The sequence below is a fragment of the Dipodomys spectabilis genome, unplaced genomic scaffold (genome assembly GCF_019054845.1).
Source record: "Dipodomys spectabilis isolate Male_0828 unplaced genomic scaffold, ASM1905484v1 ptg000163l, whole genome shotgun sequence".
In the NCBI taxonomy this organism is placed as follows: Eukaryota; Metazoa; Chordata; class Mammalia; order Rodentia; family Heteromyidae; genus Dipodomys; species Dipodomys spectabilis.
The window spans coordinates 19246217-19263571 of NW_024870840.1; the positions used below are offsets into that span (position 1 = coordinate 19246217).

Below are 17355 nucleotides of genomic sequence, written 5' to 3' on the forward strand. Positions count from 1 at the left end.
CACTGATCTGCAATCCCTCACAGAAAGAACACAGCATCAGACCGTACTCCTTTCAGCTTCAGAGCTAAAAATATCAACACACTTTTTAGCAATTAGCATACCTTAGTATACAGGACTAGATTAAGAGACTGACCCTGACCCCTTACCACATAGCCGAACCATGTATAAACAGTTGAAAGCTAAGCCTAGGAATCTTTGGGAGCTGAACCTCCAGTTTTAACCTATGGCTAGGATACAGAACTATTGTCAAGAAGCACAAATTTCACAGCTTATAGATTTGTGGCCAATCCACACCAGAGGGAAAACAAATAAAATGACTATATCCTGCCGAGCACCAGTGGCTCACGCCTGTAATCCTAGAGACTCAGGAGGCTGAGATCTGAGGATCACAGTTCAAAGCCAGCCCAGGCACGAAAGTCCCCATGAGACTTTTATCTCCAATTAACTACTCCAAAATCGGAAGTGGGGCTGTGGCTCAAGTGGTAGAGCACTAGCCTTGAGCACAAAGAGGCTCAGGGACAGCACCCAGGCCCTGAGTTCAAGCCCCATAACCCCCTCTCCCTCCAAAAAAATTCTGATTGTCTTCAGATTTAGACAGGTAACCTTATTTCTCACCAAAAGCTTCTGTCTTCAACTTTAATGGTGATGATCCCACAGACAGATAAACAGTGAGATGAATGCTTTCTCAGATACCAACCTAGTACCCAAAATGCAAGCACTGGGCAAAGACTCTCAAATGTGGAAGGCCTCTATGAAGATGACCTTAGCTTATGCTATTTTTTAAGATTATTTTCAGAGGCCCTGATGAAACTCAATTAACTTCTTGGAAGGAACTAAATGGACTGCTACTTCATTTAGCACTATGAAGGTTCATATCCAGTAGACAAACCTAACAGTGGTAGCTTCTTTTGACAAGCTTAAAAGAAATTATGAGCCAGGGGCCGGTGGCTCATGCCTGTAATCCTAGCTACTCAGGAGGCTGAAATCTGAGGATCATGGTTCAAAGCCAGCCCAGGCAGGAAATTCTGTGATACTCTTATCTCCAATAAACCACTAGAAACCTGGAAGTGGTGCTGTGGCACTCGCCTTGAGCTGAAGAGCTCAGGGACAGCACCCAGGCCCAGAGTTCAAGCCCCATGACCAAAAAAAAAAATTATGAATGGGCATTCAAAAGACATTTCCAGGACTTGTCCTTTCAGACCTGAAAAATGTCAATATCCTCAAACAGGAAGGAGACCAATGTCATTCAGCAGCAAGGTGACTTGAGCCATACCAGTTGTACCTGGTTCTTAACTCTCATTTCAACCTTATCTACTGAAGCCTTCAAGTAGCAAAAAAACATGGAAGGCATTTCACACATTTCCTCAAACTGTAAAGAGGATAATCTGTAGGAAGCAGTTCTACTCTAACCTATGAAAGGTCCTGGCCTGTTTCTAATCATCTCCCATTTAATAAAGGAAAAAAGGCAGAAATTTCAATGTCTCTGGCAAGATTTCTCTGATTAAAACCATAAGGTCAAAAAAAATTTTTTAAATCCCCCTGGAAGGAGCATGGAATTTTCTTCCTTTACCTTATTACAAAGATGGAAACAGATCAAACAGATCCATACAGAAAGACAAAATGACGAGGGGGGTGGGGGGGGAGACAATTTCAGCTGTTAGAATTAAGAGACATTAAAAAAAACGGTTAAGATATTAGCAAAAAAGTGAATCCTTGCAATGTTTAATAATTTTCTCTTGTAATATCCATAATTAAAGTAACATAATACCTTTAGGACTATGAAATATTTATTTTATATCTGAAAAAACATATTCATTCCTGAAATAAGTTGTGTTACCTTCCAAAGTAAGTAATTTTAGGAGATGTTAACATTTCTCTCTTAAAGTATACTTTGATCACATCTGTATATGCACACACACACACACACACACACACACACACACACAAGTTATAAATAGTAGACACCAACCTGGCTATCCCGCGGTGGGAATCCATGATAACCTGGGGTCAAAGACTCGTTCTAAGATAGAGAAAAAAGAAACTGTAAGAAACCAGGAAACACAATAATCAAAAGCATCCAAACTGGTCAAATATAAAAGCTACTTTGGTTCATATTCCATGCTACCTAACTACAAAACAAAGATCAGTACTCACTTAGGACACTACCCAGGAATAGCATTTCCCCCTGCATTTCCTCTCCCGAATAGTTCAACCAGGGTACTACGGAGACTGGGAGCCAGAAGAGTTCCAAACATCACACTGGTGACTTCAGCAGACCCAGCCTCTTCTCACTGAATGCTAAATACTGGAAGAACCATCAGCTTCCACATATTTCTACTTGTCACCTGGTCAGAAAGGGGACAAATACTATCCTACTAACAACTGCCTCCTGGTCTGGAAAGATTAAGTTCTTCCTATTAATCTGTTTGCCCTCAGTTCTTCTATTTTTAGCTTTTTGTTTGTTTTTTTGTGCCAGTGTTTCACAATGTTTGCCTAAGTGGCCTTCAACTCATTATATAGAACAGACTGGCCTCAAATTTTGATCCCCTGTCTCTTCTCCAAAGTGATGGCATTACAGGAATGTGCCAATGTGCCTGACAAGTTCTTTTAAGTCTAGATGACATTCCAGCTCTGTTTAAGACTTCCCCTATCATCCTATATCATCTTATGGACCCCAGTAACTTTGAACATGTATAAATGTCAATATTTGTTCTAGGTATTTGTGCAATTTAGTTCCAATGTTATTTGTGATTCTCATTAATCTTATTTTATTAAAGGTCTATCATACTTAGTCTCTCACATCTTCACAATGAACAACTGAATTTAGGTTCCTAAGGCATGGGGCTGGGAAGGTGGCTCAGTGGTAGAGGGCTTGCCTTGCATACATGAGGCCCTGGGTTTGATTCCTCAGCACCACATAAGCAAAAAGAAGCCCAAAGTGGCACCGTGGCTCACATGGTAGAGCGCTAGCCTTGAGCTGAAGAGCTCAGGGACAGAGCCCAGGCCCAGAGTTCAGGCCCCACAACAGACAGGAAAAAAGAAAAGAAAAGATTCCTAAGGCAATTTTACTGGCCATTAAAATTTATGCAAACCCTAATTTAGTGTAAGGTCATGTATTTCTTCCTTGATCCATTCAATCATTCAAGCAACATATACTGAATACTAAAATTTCCAAATAAGTGAAGGAGTAAGAAAGGTAAATAAAGCAAGGCCCTTGCCTTCACAGTATCACAAATGAGAGGAGATAATATGTGCATACCAAGGAATGATAAGAACATTGGGTTGTTCTCATAATTTCTCAAGTGCAACACAGCTACTCAAAGACACTCATCATCTTCTTCTTCCACCCATTTGTACTTTATTCATACTAGCAGAAAAGAGGAATTTTCATCAGTAGGTCTTTCACATTTGGCAACAAAATAAACTTTTCATCTAATGGTAGGCACAACAGAGATACAATTACATTCAAAATTATAATCAAATATAGTCAAAAGTCGACAATCATCAAGATATATTGTATTCATAAGTTGCTTTGTTAAATGGCAACTCTTTTGTGCAACTACTTAAAAGATAATTTTTTTTAAAGGTCAATAAACACTTCAAAAACCTGAGAGCCAGAAGTCAACTTGGGTCATTATAGAACCCCAGTGTCTTCAGGATTTCCGCAATATCTAGCACTACCTAGCACACAGGTGGCTAATACATCGACAGTAAGATGTAGCTCTCTACATAGTAGAGACCTAAAAGAATATCTAAAAAAAAATAAAGTTAAATAACTAGAAATTATTTAGGAATTCCTCCTCTAATTCTATCAGAGGTAAACAAAATTCTCCTTTTCTATTAATAAATAATCTATTTTAGACACTTAAATATTTATACATCGGTTTCCTCAAAGAAAGCACACTAAATACTCAAAATAATTGTCTTTAAAAAAGATTATGAGCCAGGCTCTGGTGGCTCACGCCTGTAATCCTAGCTACTCAGGAGGCTGAGATCTAAGGATCACAGTTCAAAGCCAGCTGGGGTAGGAAAGTTCATGAGACTCCTATCTCTAATAAACCACCAGAAAACCAGAAGTGGTGCTGTAGCTCAAGTGGTAGAGCGCTCGCCTTGAGCTGAAGAGCTGAGGGACAGCACTCAGGCCCAGAGTTCAAGCCCCACGACCGACAAAAAAAAAAAAAAAAAAAAAGATTATGAGTACTCAAACAATCTTGAGAAATAAGAGAAATGTTTGCTGACTTTCAAGTTTACTACAAAGCTACACTAATGAAGTTAGTACAATATTTACCTAAGGATAGTCATGTAGGTCAATGAAATACAACTGAGAGTCCAGAAATCAACCCTTATAGTCATGGCGAATTAATTTTTTAAAGGGTACCAAAAAAGTCAATGAAGAAAGAATAGCCTTTTCAGCAAATAATGCTGGAACAACTAGATATCCAGAGGTAAAATAAGTTTACAAAATTAACACAAAAAGAATCAGATCTATAAAACTATAAAACTTTTCAAAGAAACCAGAGCAGCAATTCTTATGATCTTGGGTCAAGCAGCAATTTTTTTTAACATAACACCATAAGCTTAACTGATGAAGAACAAGAGGTAAATTAGGTGTTATTAAAATTTAAAACTTTTGTGCTTCTAAATGAACAATGAAGTAAAAAGGCAATCCACAGAATGAGAGCAAACATTTGCAAATTCTATATTTGATAAGGACCATGCCTCTAGGGCAAAGAACTCTTATAACTCAACAGCAAAAGGAAAATTAACTCAGCTAGAGTTCTCTGCTCAATGGTCATTATCATTGGTTATTATACAAGTCAAAACCACATGGAGCACAAGCACCAGTGGTTCATGACTATAAATCTAGCTACTCAGGAGGCTGAGATCTGCGGATCATGATTTGAAACCAGCCTAGGCAGAAAAGTCACCATGAGATTCTTATCTCTAATTAACCACTCAAGAACTGGAAATGAGGCTGTGGCTCAAAGTGGTAGAGTGCTAACCTTGAGCAAAAGAGCTTAGGAACATACCTGGAGTTTAAGCACTACAACCACCACCAACAACAACAAAACCCTCACACACTAGTAATAATCACATACTAGGATGATTATAATAACAAAGTCTGACAATATTAAGTGTTGATGAGGATAGGAGAAATAGAAATTTTTGTACATTGCTGGTGGGAAATATAAAATGGTATGGCAACTTTGGAAACAGTTGGGTAGTCCAGAAAAGGTTAAGCACAGCCAGGTCTGGCATGTAATCCTAGCACTCAGGGGCTAGAAGCAGGAGGACAGCAAGTTCAGGGTCAGCCTGGGTTACCTAGTTAAAACTCTGTCACAAAAAACAACAACTAAAAAGGCTAAACACTGTTACTACATGATCAAGAAATTCCACAGCCAAGTCTGTAACAAAAAAAAAAAGCAAAAAGATACATGTATAGAAAATCTTAAACAAGAGGGGATGTGGACAGTAGGGAACCTTACTTCATTGTTGGTGGGAGTGTAAACTTGTTTAACCACTTTGGAAAGTAGTATGGAGGTTCCTCAAAAGACTCCACATAGAACTCCCCTATGACCCAGCAATCCTACTTTTGGGCATTTACCCAAATGTTTACAAACAAGACCACACTAAAGCTACCAGCACAACTATGTTTACTGCAGCATTATTTACCATAGCTAAGATCTGGAACCAACCCAGATGCCCCTCAGGAGATGAATGGATCAAGAAAATGTTGTATATATACACAATGGAATTCTATGCCTCCATCAGAAAGAATGACATTGCCCCATTTGTTAGGATATGGAAAGGCTTGGAAAAAATTATATTAAGTGAAGTAAGCCAAGCCCAAAGAAACATAGGTCCCATGATTTCCCTTATTTGCAATATCTAGTATATGTATGAGTCAAGCAAAAAAGATCAGATAAGGTGATGTTAGAAAATGAACCCTAAGATATGTATTTTAAATGTTTTTTTTTTCTTTCATGCATTTGTTTCTAACACAATTATAAGATTATTTCTTTGTTGCTTTGTATGTCCCTCCCCCACAGTATAACCCCTGCTTTCACTGTATTTGATGTCGGTATAATTTGTAGAGGGGAAGGGGAAAAACAAGTCATTGAAATAACTGTTCCAACAATGAGAAGTACAAGTTGTCATGTCAAAAACGAACTTTACAACTTGGGGGGGGGGGGGGGGGAGGATTAGGCGGGGGGGGGGGGGGGGGGGGGAGGATGGGAAAGGATGGGAAGGGTAAACAAAGGAGGAAGCTACAATGCTTAATAAGAAATGTACTCACTATCTTGCCCATGTAATTATAACCCCTCTGTACAGTATTTTCACAATAAAAAAAAAAGAAAATCTTAAACAAGAATGCTCAGAGCAGCATTATTTCCTAATAGCCAAAAGTAAAACAACCCAACACTCAAATGATGAATGAAACAAAATGCAGTACATCTATAACTGAATATTATCCACCATTTATAAGAATGGAATACTAATGCAACATAGATGAATCTTGAACACATCATGCTAAGCAAAAACAAACAAAAAAACACATAATATGGCCACAAATTATATCATTCTACTTATAGAAAGGGTCTAGACCAGATAAATCTATAGTGACAGAAAACAGATTTGTGAATTCAAAGGCTAGGGGATAAAAATGAGCAGGGACTGCTAAAAGACAACAACATTTATTTGGGACAACAACATTTATTATGAGAATATTTTGGAATCACACATTGATGATAGATGCATGACTGTAATTATACTAAAAACCACTAAACATTAAAAATACTTTTTTTTTTTTGGGTCTGTCATGGGGCTTGAACTCTGAGCCTGGGCGCTGTCCCTGAGCTCTTCAGCTCAAAGCTAGCACTCTACCACTTGAGCCACAGCACTACTTCCAGTTTTCTAGTGGTTTATTGACGATAAGAGTTCACGGAGTTTCCTGCCCGGGCTTGCTTTGAACTATGATCCTCAGATCTCAGCCTCCTGAGTAGCTAGGATTACAGGCATGAGCCACCAGTGCCCAGCTAAAAATACTTTTTTAAAAAGGAAATTTGTAGTCCAAAAAAACCTCCTCATTAAATGTGCTATTTAAAAATAATAAAGGCAAAGTCAGTTTTTTTCACACTGACTTTTATAATGGCAATATATACAACATGAAGGAGGTGGAAAGGGGAGGAAGGAAGAGTGGAACTCCTTAAGTTCATAAGTGCTTTGTTTCTTCTAGATTCTATAAATTTACTAATAGTAAATTTTCTAATAGTAATAATAAAGAAGATGATGTTGATGGACAGATACTGAGCAACTAAGCAGTATGGTTCCAAGGTGGAAGGGGGAAGAAGAGAAAAACAAAAAGAGGAGATTATACAGACAGATTATATAGATATATAAAAATGTATTTATTATTAGGGAAAGTAAGAGAAAGTAAATAACCAAATAACAAAAATATCAAATGACAGAGCTGAGGTAGAAGTGGTAGTACACATCTATAATTTCCTGAAAGATTAGGAGGTGGAAGCAGGAGGACCAAGAATTCGAGGCCAGCATGAGCTTTAAAGTGGGACTCTATCTCAAAAAGACAAAGGGCCTGCTCACGCCTGTAATCCTAGCTACTCAGGGGGCTGAGATCTGATGCTGCAGTTCAAAGCCAGCCTGGGTAGGAAAATCTGTGAAACTCTTATCTCCAATTAACCACCAGAAAAACCAGAAGTGGGCTGTGGCTCAAGTGGTAGAGCACTCACCTTGAGCTGAAGAGCTCAGGGACAGGGCCCAGGCCCAGAGTTCATGTGCCATGACTGACCAAAAAAAAAAGACAAAAGTCAGTGGATATAGTTCCATAGCAGAGCACTTGCCTAGCATGCATATTTCAAGGAAGTAAGCAAGCAAAGAAGAAACGGGAAAGCCAAACCAGTTCTGGTGGAGTCTAAGTCCCTGTTGTTCCTAATTTGACAAGTTCTCTTATCAATAACCATTCCACATTATCCCTTTACCATTATAAGTTTGTCTAATCACTCTCAGAGAGCATCCCACATATAAACTATGGTAGAACACCTGCTTAGCAAACATGAGATCCTAATTTTGAAACTTTTCTCTGTTTCCAACCTCTCAGATAAGACTACTGGACTCCTCTGCGCTGTAGGAAAACTCTCTGCCTCCTCTCCAAGAGTGGCCCTGGTTAATTCAAAAAGCTTACTTTCCCTTTTTAATTGCACAATGTGTATACTTGTCTCCTACAACCACATTAACTTTGCATGGATCCTACTATAATATTCTCTAGTGATCTGCTCAATAAATGTGAGACTCACTAAGGCAATCACTATAACTCTCTAGTTTTGAATGCCAATTAGCATTCTCTTGTAAATATGTCAAAATTTGTTTCTTGCTGGGCACCAGTGACTCATACCTGTAATCCTAGCCACTCAAGGGGCTGAAATTTGTGCACCTCAGTTCAAAGCCAGTCTGAGCAGGAAATTAAGACTCTTATATCTAGTAATCTATCAATAGAAAAAAAAACCAGAAGCGAAGATGTGGCTCAAGTGGTCGAGTGTAAGCCTTGAGCACAAAAGAAGCATTAGGCTCGTGCCTGTAATCATAGCTACTCAGGAGGCTGAGATCTGAGGATCAAGGGTCAGAGCCAGCCTGGGCAGTAAATTCCATGCAACTCTTATCTCCAATAAACTACTTAGGAAAAGCCAGAAGTGGCACTGTGGTCCCAGGCAGTTGGTGGCTCACGCCTGTAATCCTAGCTACTCAGGAGGCTGAGATCTAAGGATCATGGTTCAAAGCCAGCTGGGGTAGGAAAGTTCATGAGACTCTGATCTCTAATAAACCACTCAGAAAACCAGAAGTGGTGTTGTGGCTCAAGTGGTAGAGTGCTAGCCTTGAACACAGAGAGGCTCAGGGACAGAACCTAGACCCTAAGTTCAAGCCCCAGGACCAACAAAAAAAAAGTTGAGTCCTATATTCTTGTTGTGAATATTTAAAATTATTTCCAGTTATGCTTTGTTTTGTCCTTCAGCAGTGCTGCCTATGAACATTCTTTTCGATTTGTATCATTTTCTAATCATGAGATCAGCAAAAATGAAAATACTGCAATTTGGCAAGAAGATGCATAAGTGAGTTCTCTCAATCATGTAGTAAGAACACATATTAGAGCCACTGTTTTGGAAAGCAAAGTGATAAAAGCATTGAGTGCATAGACTTGCTAATCCTATTCCCTAGAAATCACATGCACTAGTGTCCAAAGGAGTGTGGGCTAAGCTTTTTCAAGTCTGCTCTTAGTAATAAGTGAAAAATCAGAATTTCAATTTGCATTATTAAAAATGTTATCAATTATTATTAATTTTAATATTCAATGCATAAGTAAGAAAAATTCTTTTGGGGGGGGAGGGGTCCGGTCGTGGGGCCTGAACTCTGGGCCTGGGCACTGTCCCTCAGCTCTTCAGCTCAAGGCTAGCACTCTACCACTTGAGCTACAGCGCCACTTCCGGCTTTTTTCTTTTTGCTTATGTGGTGCTGAGGAATCAAACCCAGGGCCTCATGCATGCAAGGTAAGCACTCTACCACTGAGCCACCTTCCCAGCCCAATAAGTAAGAAAAATTAAAGTTAAATTTCTATGAGAGATCTCAGATCATTTTAAAGGACACATTTTTTTTTTTAATAGCAATTAACAGTTTCTGGGAAAAGGGGAGAGGGAGAGTGACAGAGTAGGTGAGACTGATAGAACACATTGTAAACAAGTGGAAATGTCACAATAAAATCCCCTTCTCCATATAACTAATGTAAACTAATAAAAATACATCTCTAAAGACAGACAAGGAACTTCTAACAGTGGTTACCTCTAGCAAGAATACTAGGATCTGTGGAAGGCTGAAAAGGTGAGTTTTGTTTCTATGACTACGAAATTCATGTATGACACAGTATCAATGTTTCATAGTATCTTACAAACCACAAAATGACTTGATATAATCTCAATGTTCATAATGCATAAAACAGTTATTGCTGGTGGTACTGATGTTTGATCTAAGGGGCTTCTGCTTGCCAGACAGGCACTTTATGACTCAAGTATGCTGATAGCTCTTTCTTACTTTATTAAATAGGGGGTTTCATATTTATGCCTGGGCTGGCTTAGGCTTTGATCCTGCTATTTATGCTTCCCACATAACTGGGACAAGAGGGTACAACACCATGTCCAGATTTTATTGGTTGACAAAGGGTTTTCTTTTCTCCTTAAAAAACTTCCAATTAGCCAGGCACCAGTGGCTCACGTCTGTAATCCTAGCTACTCAGGTGGCTAAGATCTGAGGATTACGGTTCAAAGCCAACCTAGGCAGGTTTTTTGTTTTTGAGTTTATGTATCTGTTGTATTAATATCTTACCAAATACGTGATTTGCAAATATTTTTGTCCATTAATGGATAGCCTTTTCATTCTATTGACAGTATCCTTTGATTATTAAAAAAAAAAAAGTTTTTAGCTTTTATAAAGTTTATTTTTGTTTCCTATGCTTAGGTGTCATACACAAGAATCCATAGCCAAATCCAAGGTTAAAAAGATTTATCTCACCAGGTGCAGGTGGCTCACGCCTGTAAACCTAGCTACTCAGGAGGCTGAGATCTGAGGATTGCAGTTCAAAGCCAGCCTGGGCAGGAAAGTCTGTGAAACTCTTATCTCCAATAAACCACCAGAAAACCAGAAGTGGCGTTGTAGCTCAAGTGGTAGAATGCTAGTCTTCAGCTGAAGAGCTGAGGGACAGCGCTCAGGCCCAGAGTTCAAGCCCCACGACTGACAAAGAAAAAAAAAAGATTTATCCCTAGGGTTTTTCCCAAGAGTTTTATGGATTTAGCTCTTATGTTTAAATCTTTGATCCTTCTTGAATTAATCTTCCATGTCCTCATTACGGCATCATCTCTCTCTCCTGAATGGACCCAGACTGATACAAGTGAGTTGAAACAAAAAGTTAACAGCCACTTGTATTGTACTGGATAGGCAATATGCTTAGTGTTTGATATATACTATCATTTTTACTTTTCAATAAAAACTCTATGATACAGCATTCTATAGTAAATAAAAATGAGACTCAAAAAACAAAACACAAAAAAACTGTGATTTTCCCACATTTTCACAAATCCAGGTCTGCTTGACATTGAAGACGAAGTCCCTGTTGATTCCCAACTTATTTTTCTTCACAGAAGAAAACCTCGCACACATTTTTTTAAAGAAGCTGAATACATATCTGCAGAAAAAACCATAGCAGGGCTGAATGTTATCCTTAGGAAAGAGCAACTCAAAAGCTTGGCCTGCCTAGTGTCTAAGAACTAGATTTCGGGAAGGTTCTATTCCCAGAAATGGTCATAATGGCTCTTACCTGTTTCTAACTGCTTTCTTACTGAGATTCTGAAATTTTAGTATATACTCAGTAAGCCCCACCCATCACAGCACTAGTCTCTAATGAGCTTCCATGGTAGACACAGCTCATTGCTGGAGAAAAGATTATGACCTGAATGACTCCACTTAGGAAAAGACTTTTGTTGGACACTTGACCCTGGCTTCCCCTGAACTTGGACCCTTGCATCTTTTCCTTTGACCAGTTTTGCTTATTGTATCTTGTCACCATTTTCAAAGCTAGCCATATTCTGAGTTTGAAGCTCCTAGTCAGTCAATCACTACATTTGGGATGCTCTTGGGAAATTCCCAAATAACTATTCTGTTAAGTGCTGAGACACACAAACAAATAGGATGCTTGCCCTTAAGAAACTTCATGGTCTATTGAAACTTGCCCTCCTTCACTTCTTTGACCTTCATTTCTTGGCCTGTTCAACACTTAACATATAACAGATATATTTCCCTGAAGCAAATTTCATTCTTAGTGCTGAAGTGATGCTAAATAAATATTTCATAAGTCTATCAGGCAAAATCTGAGACACAGTTCTTTAATAAACTCAAAGACCATACATATTTTCTCTATCTGATTATGTATCTCATTAAAAATGAATTGCATACCCTTGTATATTGCTGGTGGGAATGAAAAAGGAAGCAGCTGCCATGGAAGACAATTTGGCAGTTTCAAAGAAGCTACCACTTGATCCAGCAATTTCACTCCTAGGTGTAAACTTAACAGAACAGAAAAACAGGTACTTACACAGAATACTTGTACACTCATGTTTCTGGAAGCTTTATTCAAAGTTGCCAAAAGGCAAAAACTACCAAACAAATACATCAACTATGGGGCAGATAAATTATGATTAGTTCATATAAAGAAATACTCTTCAGTTGTAGAAAAGGTTAGTTTTTCAAGGTTCATTCATGTTGCAGCACTTACTAATGTACAAGGAACATTAATATAAGAGAAAGAAGTCAGCAGAAAAAAATACATATTTTTATTCCATTTATATGACACATCTACAATAGGAAAAAAATCAAGGAAACATAAAGCAGACTGGTGCTAGCCAGGGGCAAGAAAGAATGTGAAATAAAACGTGACTGGTTCAGGTAGGTGATAAAAATGTTTGGATGATAGGGTGGTGGTTGGTTGTTCAATACTGCAAATACACCGTATGCCTCTAAACTGTTCACTTTAGAAAGGTTAATATATCTACTCAATTAAATGACAATGTGGTACACAGTATTACACAAATGAAGAAAGCCATCCTTTCTGATGTTATTTGAATGAGTACTTGCAGAGGGGGTAAAATAAGTCGCTTAGCAAGTCCAGCAGCTTCTATCTACTCCTTCACTGCTTTCTTACTAAGACCAGGGTTAACTACCTAAAATCTCACATAAATCATTCCAGTATTAATGATCCTCCATTGCTCCTCTCACATGGTTATGCCTTTTCTCTTCCCATACTTATTTCTTCAACAAATATTTCTTGGTTATATGCAAATTCAGGTTATATGCAAATACTATGTCATTTTATGTAAGGGACTTGAGCTAATCTTGGTATCTGAGGGCGTTCTGGAACCAGTCCCTGAAGACACTGAGAAAGGGACAATTATATCTCCCTTTGATTGATAAGAGAAACTCAGATTCAGAGTCACTGACATTAAGTGAGGAACCCAAGATCTCACAGGTAGTTCATATCAAAAAGAGGCCTGAAGTCCAAGTCTTCCAACTGCAATTTGGAGTTCTTCCAACTAGAACTTACAAATCTAATAATATGATTTACTTTGTGCAATCATTGATAATCATCTGGATCTGAATGAAATGGCAAACATGATTATGTAAAAACTTATTGTGACTATATACCCAATTGATAGCAACAAACAAATTAGTTTTGTGTTCTGATATCCTGGTGTTTCACTGAACACTTTACAAGTTTGGCATTAAAAAAAAAAAGATACCCCTTAATTCACCTCAGAGTACATAGAAAACACATCCCAAAAATCACTTTGTAATACTCAATCCCTTTGAGATAGGCTTACATGTTGAATATCCTACCCCTACATTTAAATTAATAATTCTGTCCAAAAAGCCACTACAGACAAAATAATACATTTTAGTTTGATTGGTATATACTAGCCATGTCAATTTCACTTTTACAGCAATCACTTCATTAATACTGCTATTTGTCAAACCAGCTCTGTTGCTTATCAGTTAAGTGACTTAGGACAAGTTATTCAACCCTCTGAGCCTTAATATTCTAATTAGTAAAATACATGTGACTACAGCTACATTTTGCCAAGGATGTTAAGATTAGGTATTATATATGAAGACACCCAGAAGTACACTTGCTCTATAAAGCAAGTTATTAGTTTAACCATTTTTACTATCTGCTTGAGTTCACTATACTGCCTTAAACCTCAGACCCTTAAGATCTGTATGACTGAGCAAACTGGACTTTTTTATTTTCTTTTCATCCTACAGCTTCCAATAACCTTCTGGCTACAACTGCCAATTCTCAGACCTAAACTCCCTGCTATTTACTTCTAGTGTCCCTACAGCAAGTCCCAGAACTTCCTCTTACTACACTGATTCCATACTCAGGAACAAAACAATATTCATTACTTGTCAAATCAGCCACCTACATGCTGATAATTACTATGTTTTGTTACAACTAATCTAAAAGACCATAAAAAAAATCGGCTGAGTTTGAGAGTTATTTTTTCCTTGAGACAAAGGTTTTATTAGCATACTTTAGTTGTACAAGGGTGTGGGGGGGGGTAGTTTACTGTGACATTCCACACATGTGTACAATGTAATCCAATCAATCTTGCCCCATCATTCTTACTCTCTTTCCCACTTCCCAACACAACCTCCACTAGCTCACTGTTCCATTTTAATAGATGCAAACAGCTATTCCAACCATATTCATCCTCAGTCAACCTCCCTTAAGTTAGCCCAGTATCCCCTGGGCCCCCCGCCGCCCCCTGGTACCCATTCTCCTAACAAAGCCTATCACCCTCTCTAATACCCTTAAAACAAAGATTTTTTTAAAACATCATTTTTAAACAAATGGTCAACAATTAGGAATCTGATTCCTATAACCATTCCACTATTCAACTCCTACAATTCTTACTTGTCTAGCCCTCTTTGGTAATAGTAAACATTTTAATAAAAAGGTAATCTGTAAGGAAAAGGAGGCAGAAAAAACTGTAAGGGGGGCTGGGAAGGTGGCTCAGTGGTAGAGTGCTTGCCTTGCATGCATGAGGCTCTGGGTTCAATTCCTCAGCACCACATAAGCAGAAAAAGCCTGAAGTGGCGCTTTGGCTCAAGTGCTAGCGCGCTAGCCTTGAGCTGAAGAGCTGAGGCACAGCACCCAGGCCCAGAGTTCAAGCCCCAAGACTGACAAAAAAATAAAAAATAAAATAAAATAAAATAAAAACAAAAACCTGTAAGGATAGTTTCCTGCAAGAACAATTAAATGCCTGAGATATTGATGGAACTGGAACTCAAGTGATGGCTCTTTTTGAGGGACAAAACTACTATACAGATTCACCCAAAACACTGAAGGAGAGGCAAATGTCTATAACTTACACAGATACTGAAATGTGCTAAATAATTTATGCCAATTGTTATGATCTGTGGATTATTCCCACTATCAAGTGAAGAGAGCGAAGTTAACAAAGGTTAAGTGGACCAAGGCTAAACAGCTGATAGTAACAGAGCCTTAAGCCATAATCAAAATTCTATTCTTTCTATTACATGGGACACAGTAGCTGAGTCCAGAAAATGCTAGGGAATTGGGAAAGTCAACATATGTTTTATCTGCACATTATCCAAATGTTTCTCTCCCAGCACTGGAGATAATTGAGAGATGCATCACCTTTACCCTGACCTGTCAACATCATCCAGTTATTATTCCCCAGTTATTATTCCCAACAAGAGAAGAAAAGCAATGCTCCTTAAATTTGAATTAAAAAAAAAAAAAAAACCAGGCCACTAGGACCCTACTAAAATGTAGACTCCATTCAGCAGGTCTGGGTGGCACCTGAGAGTCCTGTGACTTCCTGTGATGATGATGATGTTTCTGGTGCTTGGGCCATTCACTAAATGGATTTCACAAAATGTTTCCTAATCCTAACTGATCACCTATAGGAATCACTTAAAAACTATAGATTTCTAAGCTCCTTCCTCTTGGATTCCATGGTGTCTGGAATGAGGTCTAGGTTTACATTAGTACTGAATAGGGACCACTGGTCTTTCCTATGTCCAGGCACCTCTACATTATATTTCTTAATTTCAAAAAAATGTACAGTTATTGGCAATAAACAACAAGCACTAATTGAGAACTACCAAATGTTTAAGTGTTTTACCTATTAGCTTACTTAATCCTCCAACTATGTTATAAGGCTGGTACTTGTAACACTACCCTTTCCATTTTATATATAAGGAAAATAAAAAGACTGTTGCTTGTACAAGACCAGTAAGTGAAGAGCAGAACACAGACTCAGACTTAATCTGACTCCAGAATCTGTGCATTGGAACACATCACTACCACTGCACTGCCTGGCGGCAGTTAAAACCACTGGTTTTAACATACACACTTGAACAAATGAATCCAAATGGGTTACCTCAGAAGATGTCGCCCTAGGAGAACTATGCTTTCATTCCTCAGAAGCTGCCATCATTCAGGACATTACTGCTAAACTATAAAATGCAAGAGCTTTTGATCTAAAATTGAAAATGTCTTCAGAACCTAAACATGTGGCTTTAAGTATCTTTAGCTGGAATAAAAGCTGATGAGCATGAATTTGCTTTTTGACAATACCACAAAATTAGGAGACGTCAACTCAAAAATAGTTTTAAAAAAAACCCTAGTGTCTGATCAACTTAGGTTTTTAAAATGAAAAATCCATTGTTTTCCTCATCATTCACCTCGAAAGCCAATTCTAAATGAGAGTTCTTTATGTTTTGCGCAATGCTTGCATCAGTAGAGCCAAGGTGACTTATTTTCAAGGACAAAATTCATGTGAATGCACTGGTCCTGTTTCATTTGGTTTTTATTTTGTTATGTTGTTTTTCAAAATCAGGCTTTTAGACATGCCTAAAGAAATATATTTACCCTTCATAATCAACAAAAACATGCATATTCTCAGAACTGTCTTGAAGCATGCAATTTTCCTTTCTACTGCAAAAGCAACTGCTTTAGTTTTCTTTCAAAGAATTTTATTTATACACATACAGCCATATTATAATATCATAAAGAGGCATTAATGAAGCATTTAGTTGCATGCAGCACCAAAAACAGCATTGTATAAAGGAATATATATATATATATATATATATATATGCACACAAATATCCTCACATTAACAAGTAAGGCACACACAATACTACAGGGATATAACTATAAAAAGATAATCACATTTTTACATCAGATGAGCTCCTTTGTTAAGTATATTCTTTTCGATGAAGAAAATATTCTGCAAATTCAGAATGATTTACAGATTTTTTTTTCTCCCCTTAAACCAGGCATTAATGCAGATCAGCACAATTCCATTCAACCAACCTCTGCTTGAACTGGACTCCCCACACCTTATTGAGGCCACAGTTCCCCTGTACAAACTCCCACTCCACCTCCCCCCCCCCCATACACACACCCAACTCCCCACCAACCTCACAGGGGTTCCTGGGCTGGTCCATGGAATCTGATGACATCACTCTCTCTTCCTTCCTGGAATTCTAAACCCTGCTGCTCTCCCCTTGCACACAGCTACGATCTCCATGGCAACCTCACCTCCTCCTGCTTCCCTATTGGCTTCATGGAGCAGGATACACAAAAAGGTTTTCCGTTCTGCCCCCACCGCCTGCCCCTCAAAAAAATGATGCTTTGAACAGGAACCTGAGCTAAATTTAGCTACTTAGGATTCAGAATCTTATGACTAAAAAAATATGGAGAAATAT

The 17355-nt window shown here is 38.3% G+C and overlaps 1 protein-coding gene across 6 annotated transcripts in view; it reads right to left on the bottom strand.

Annotated features, from left to right (window-relative positions):
• Rbfox2 (RNA binding fox-1 homolog 2) overlaps positions 1 to 17355 on the bottom strand; it is a 245672-nt gene that overhangs the window by 160616 nt on the left and 67701 nt on the right. For all 6 annotated transcript variants that reach the window (XM_042693107.1, XM_042693105.1, XM_042693109.1 and 3 more), the window contains exon 2: positions 1970 to 2020. In XM_042693107.1, the coding sequence (XP_042549041.1) occupies positions 1970 to 2020 (51 nt within the window). The remainder of the gene's footprint in view (positions 1 to 1969; positions 2021 to 17355) is intronic.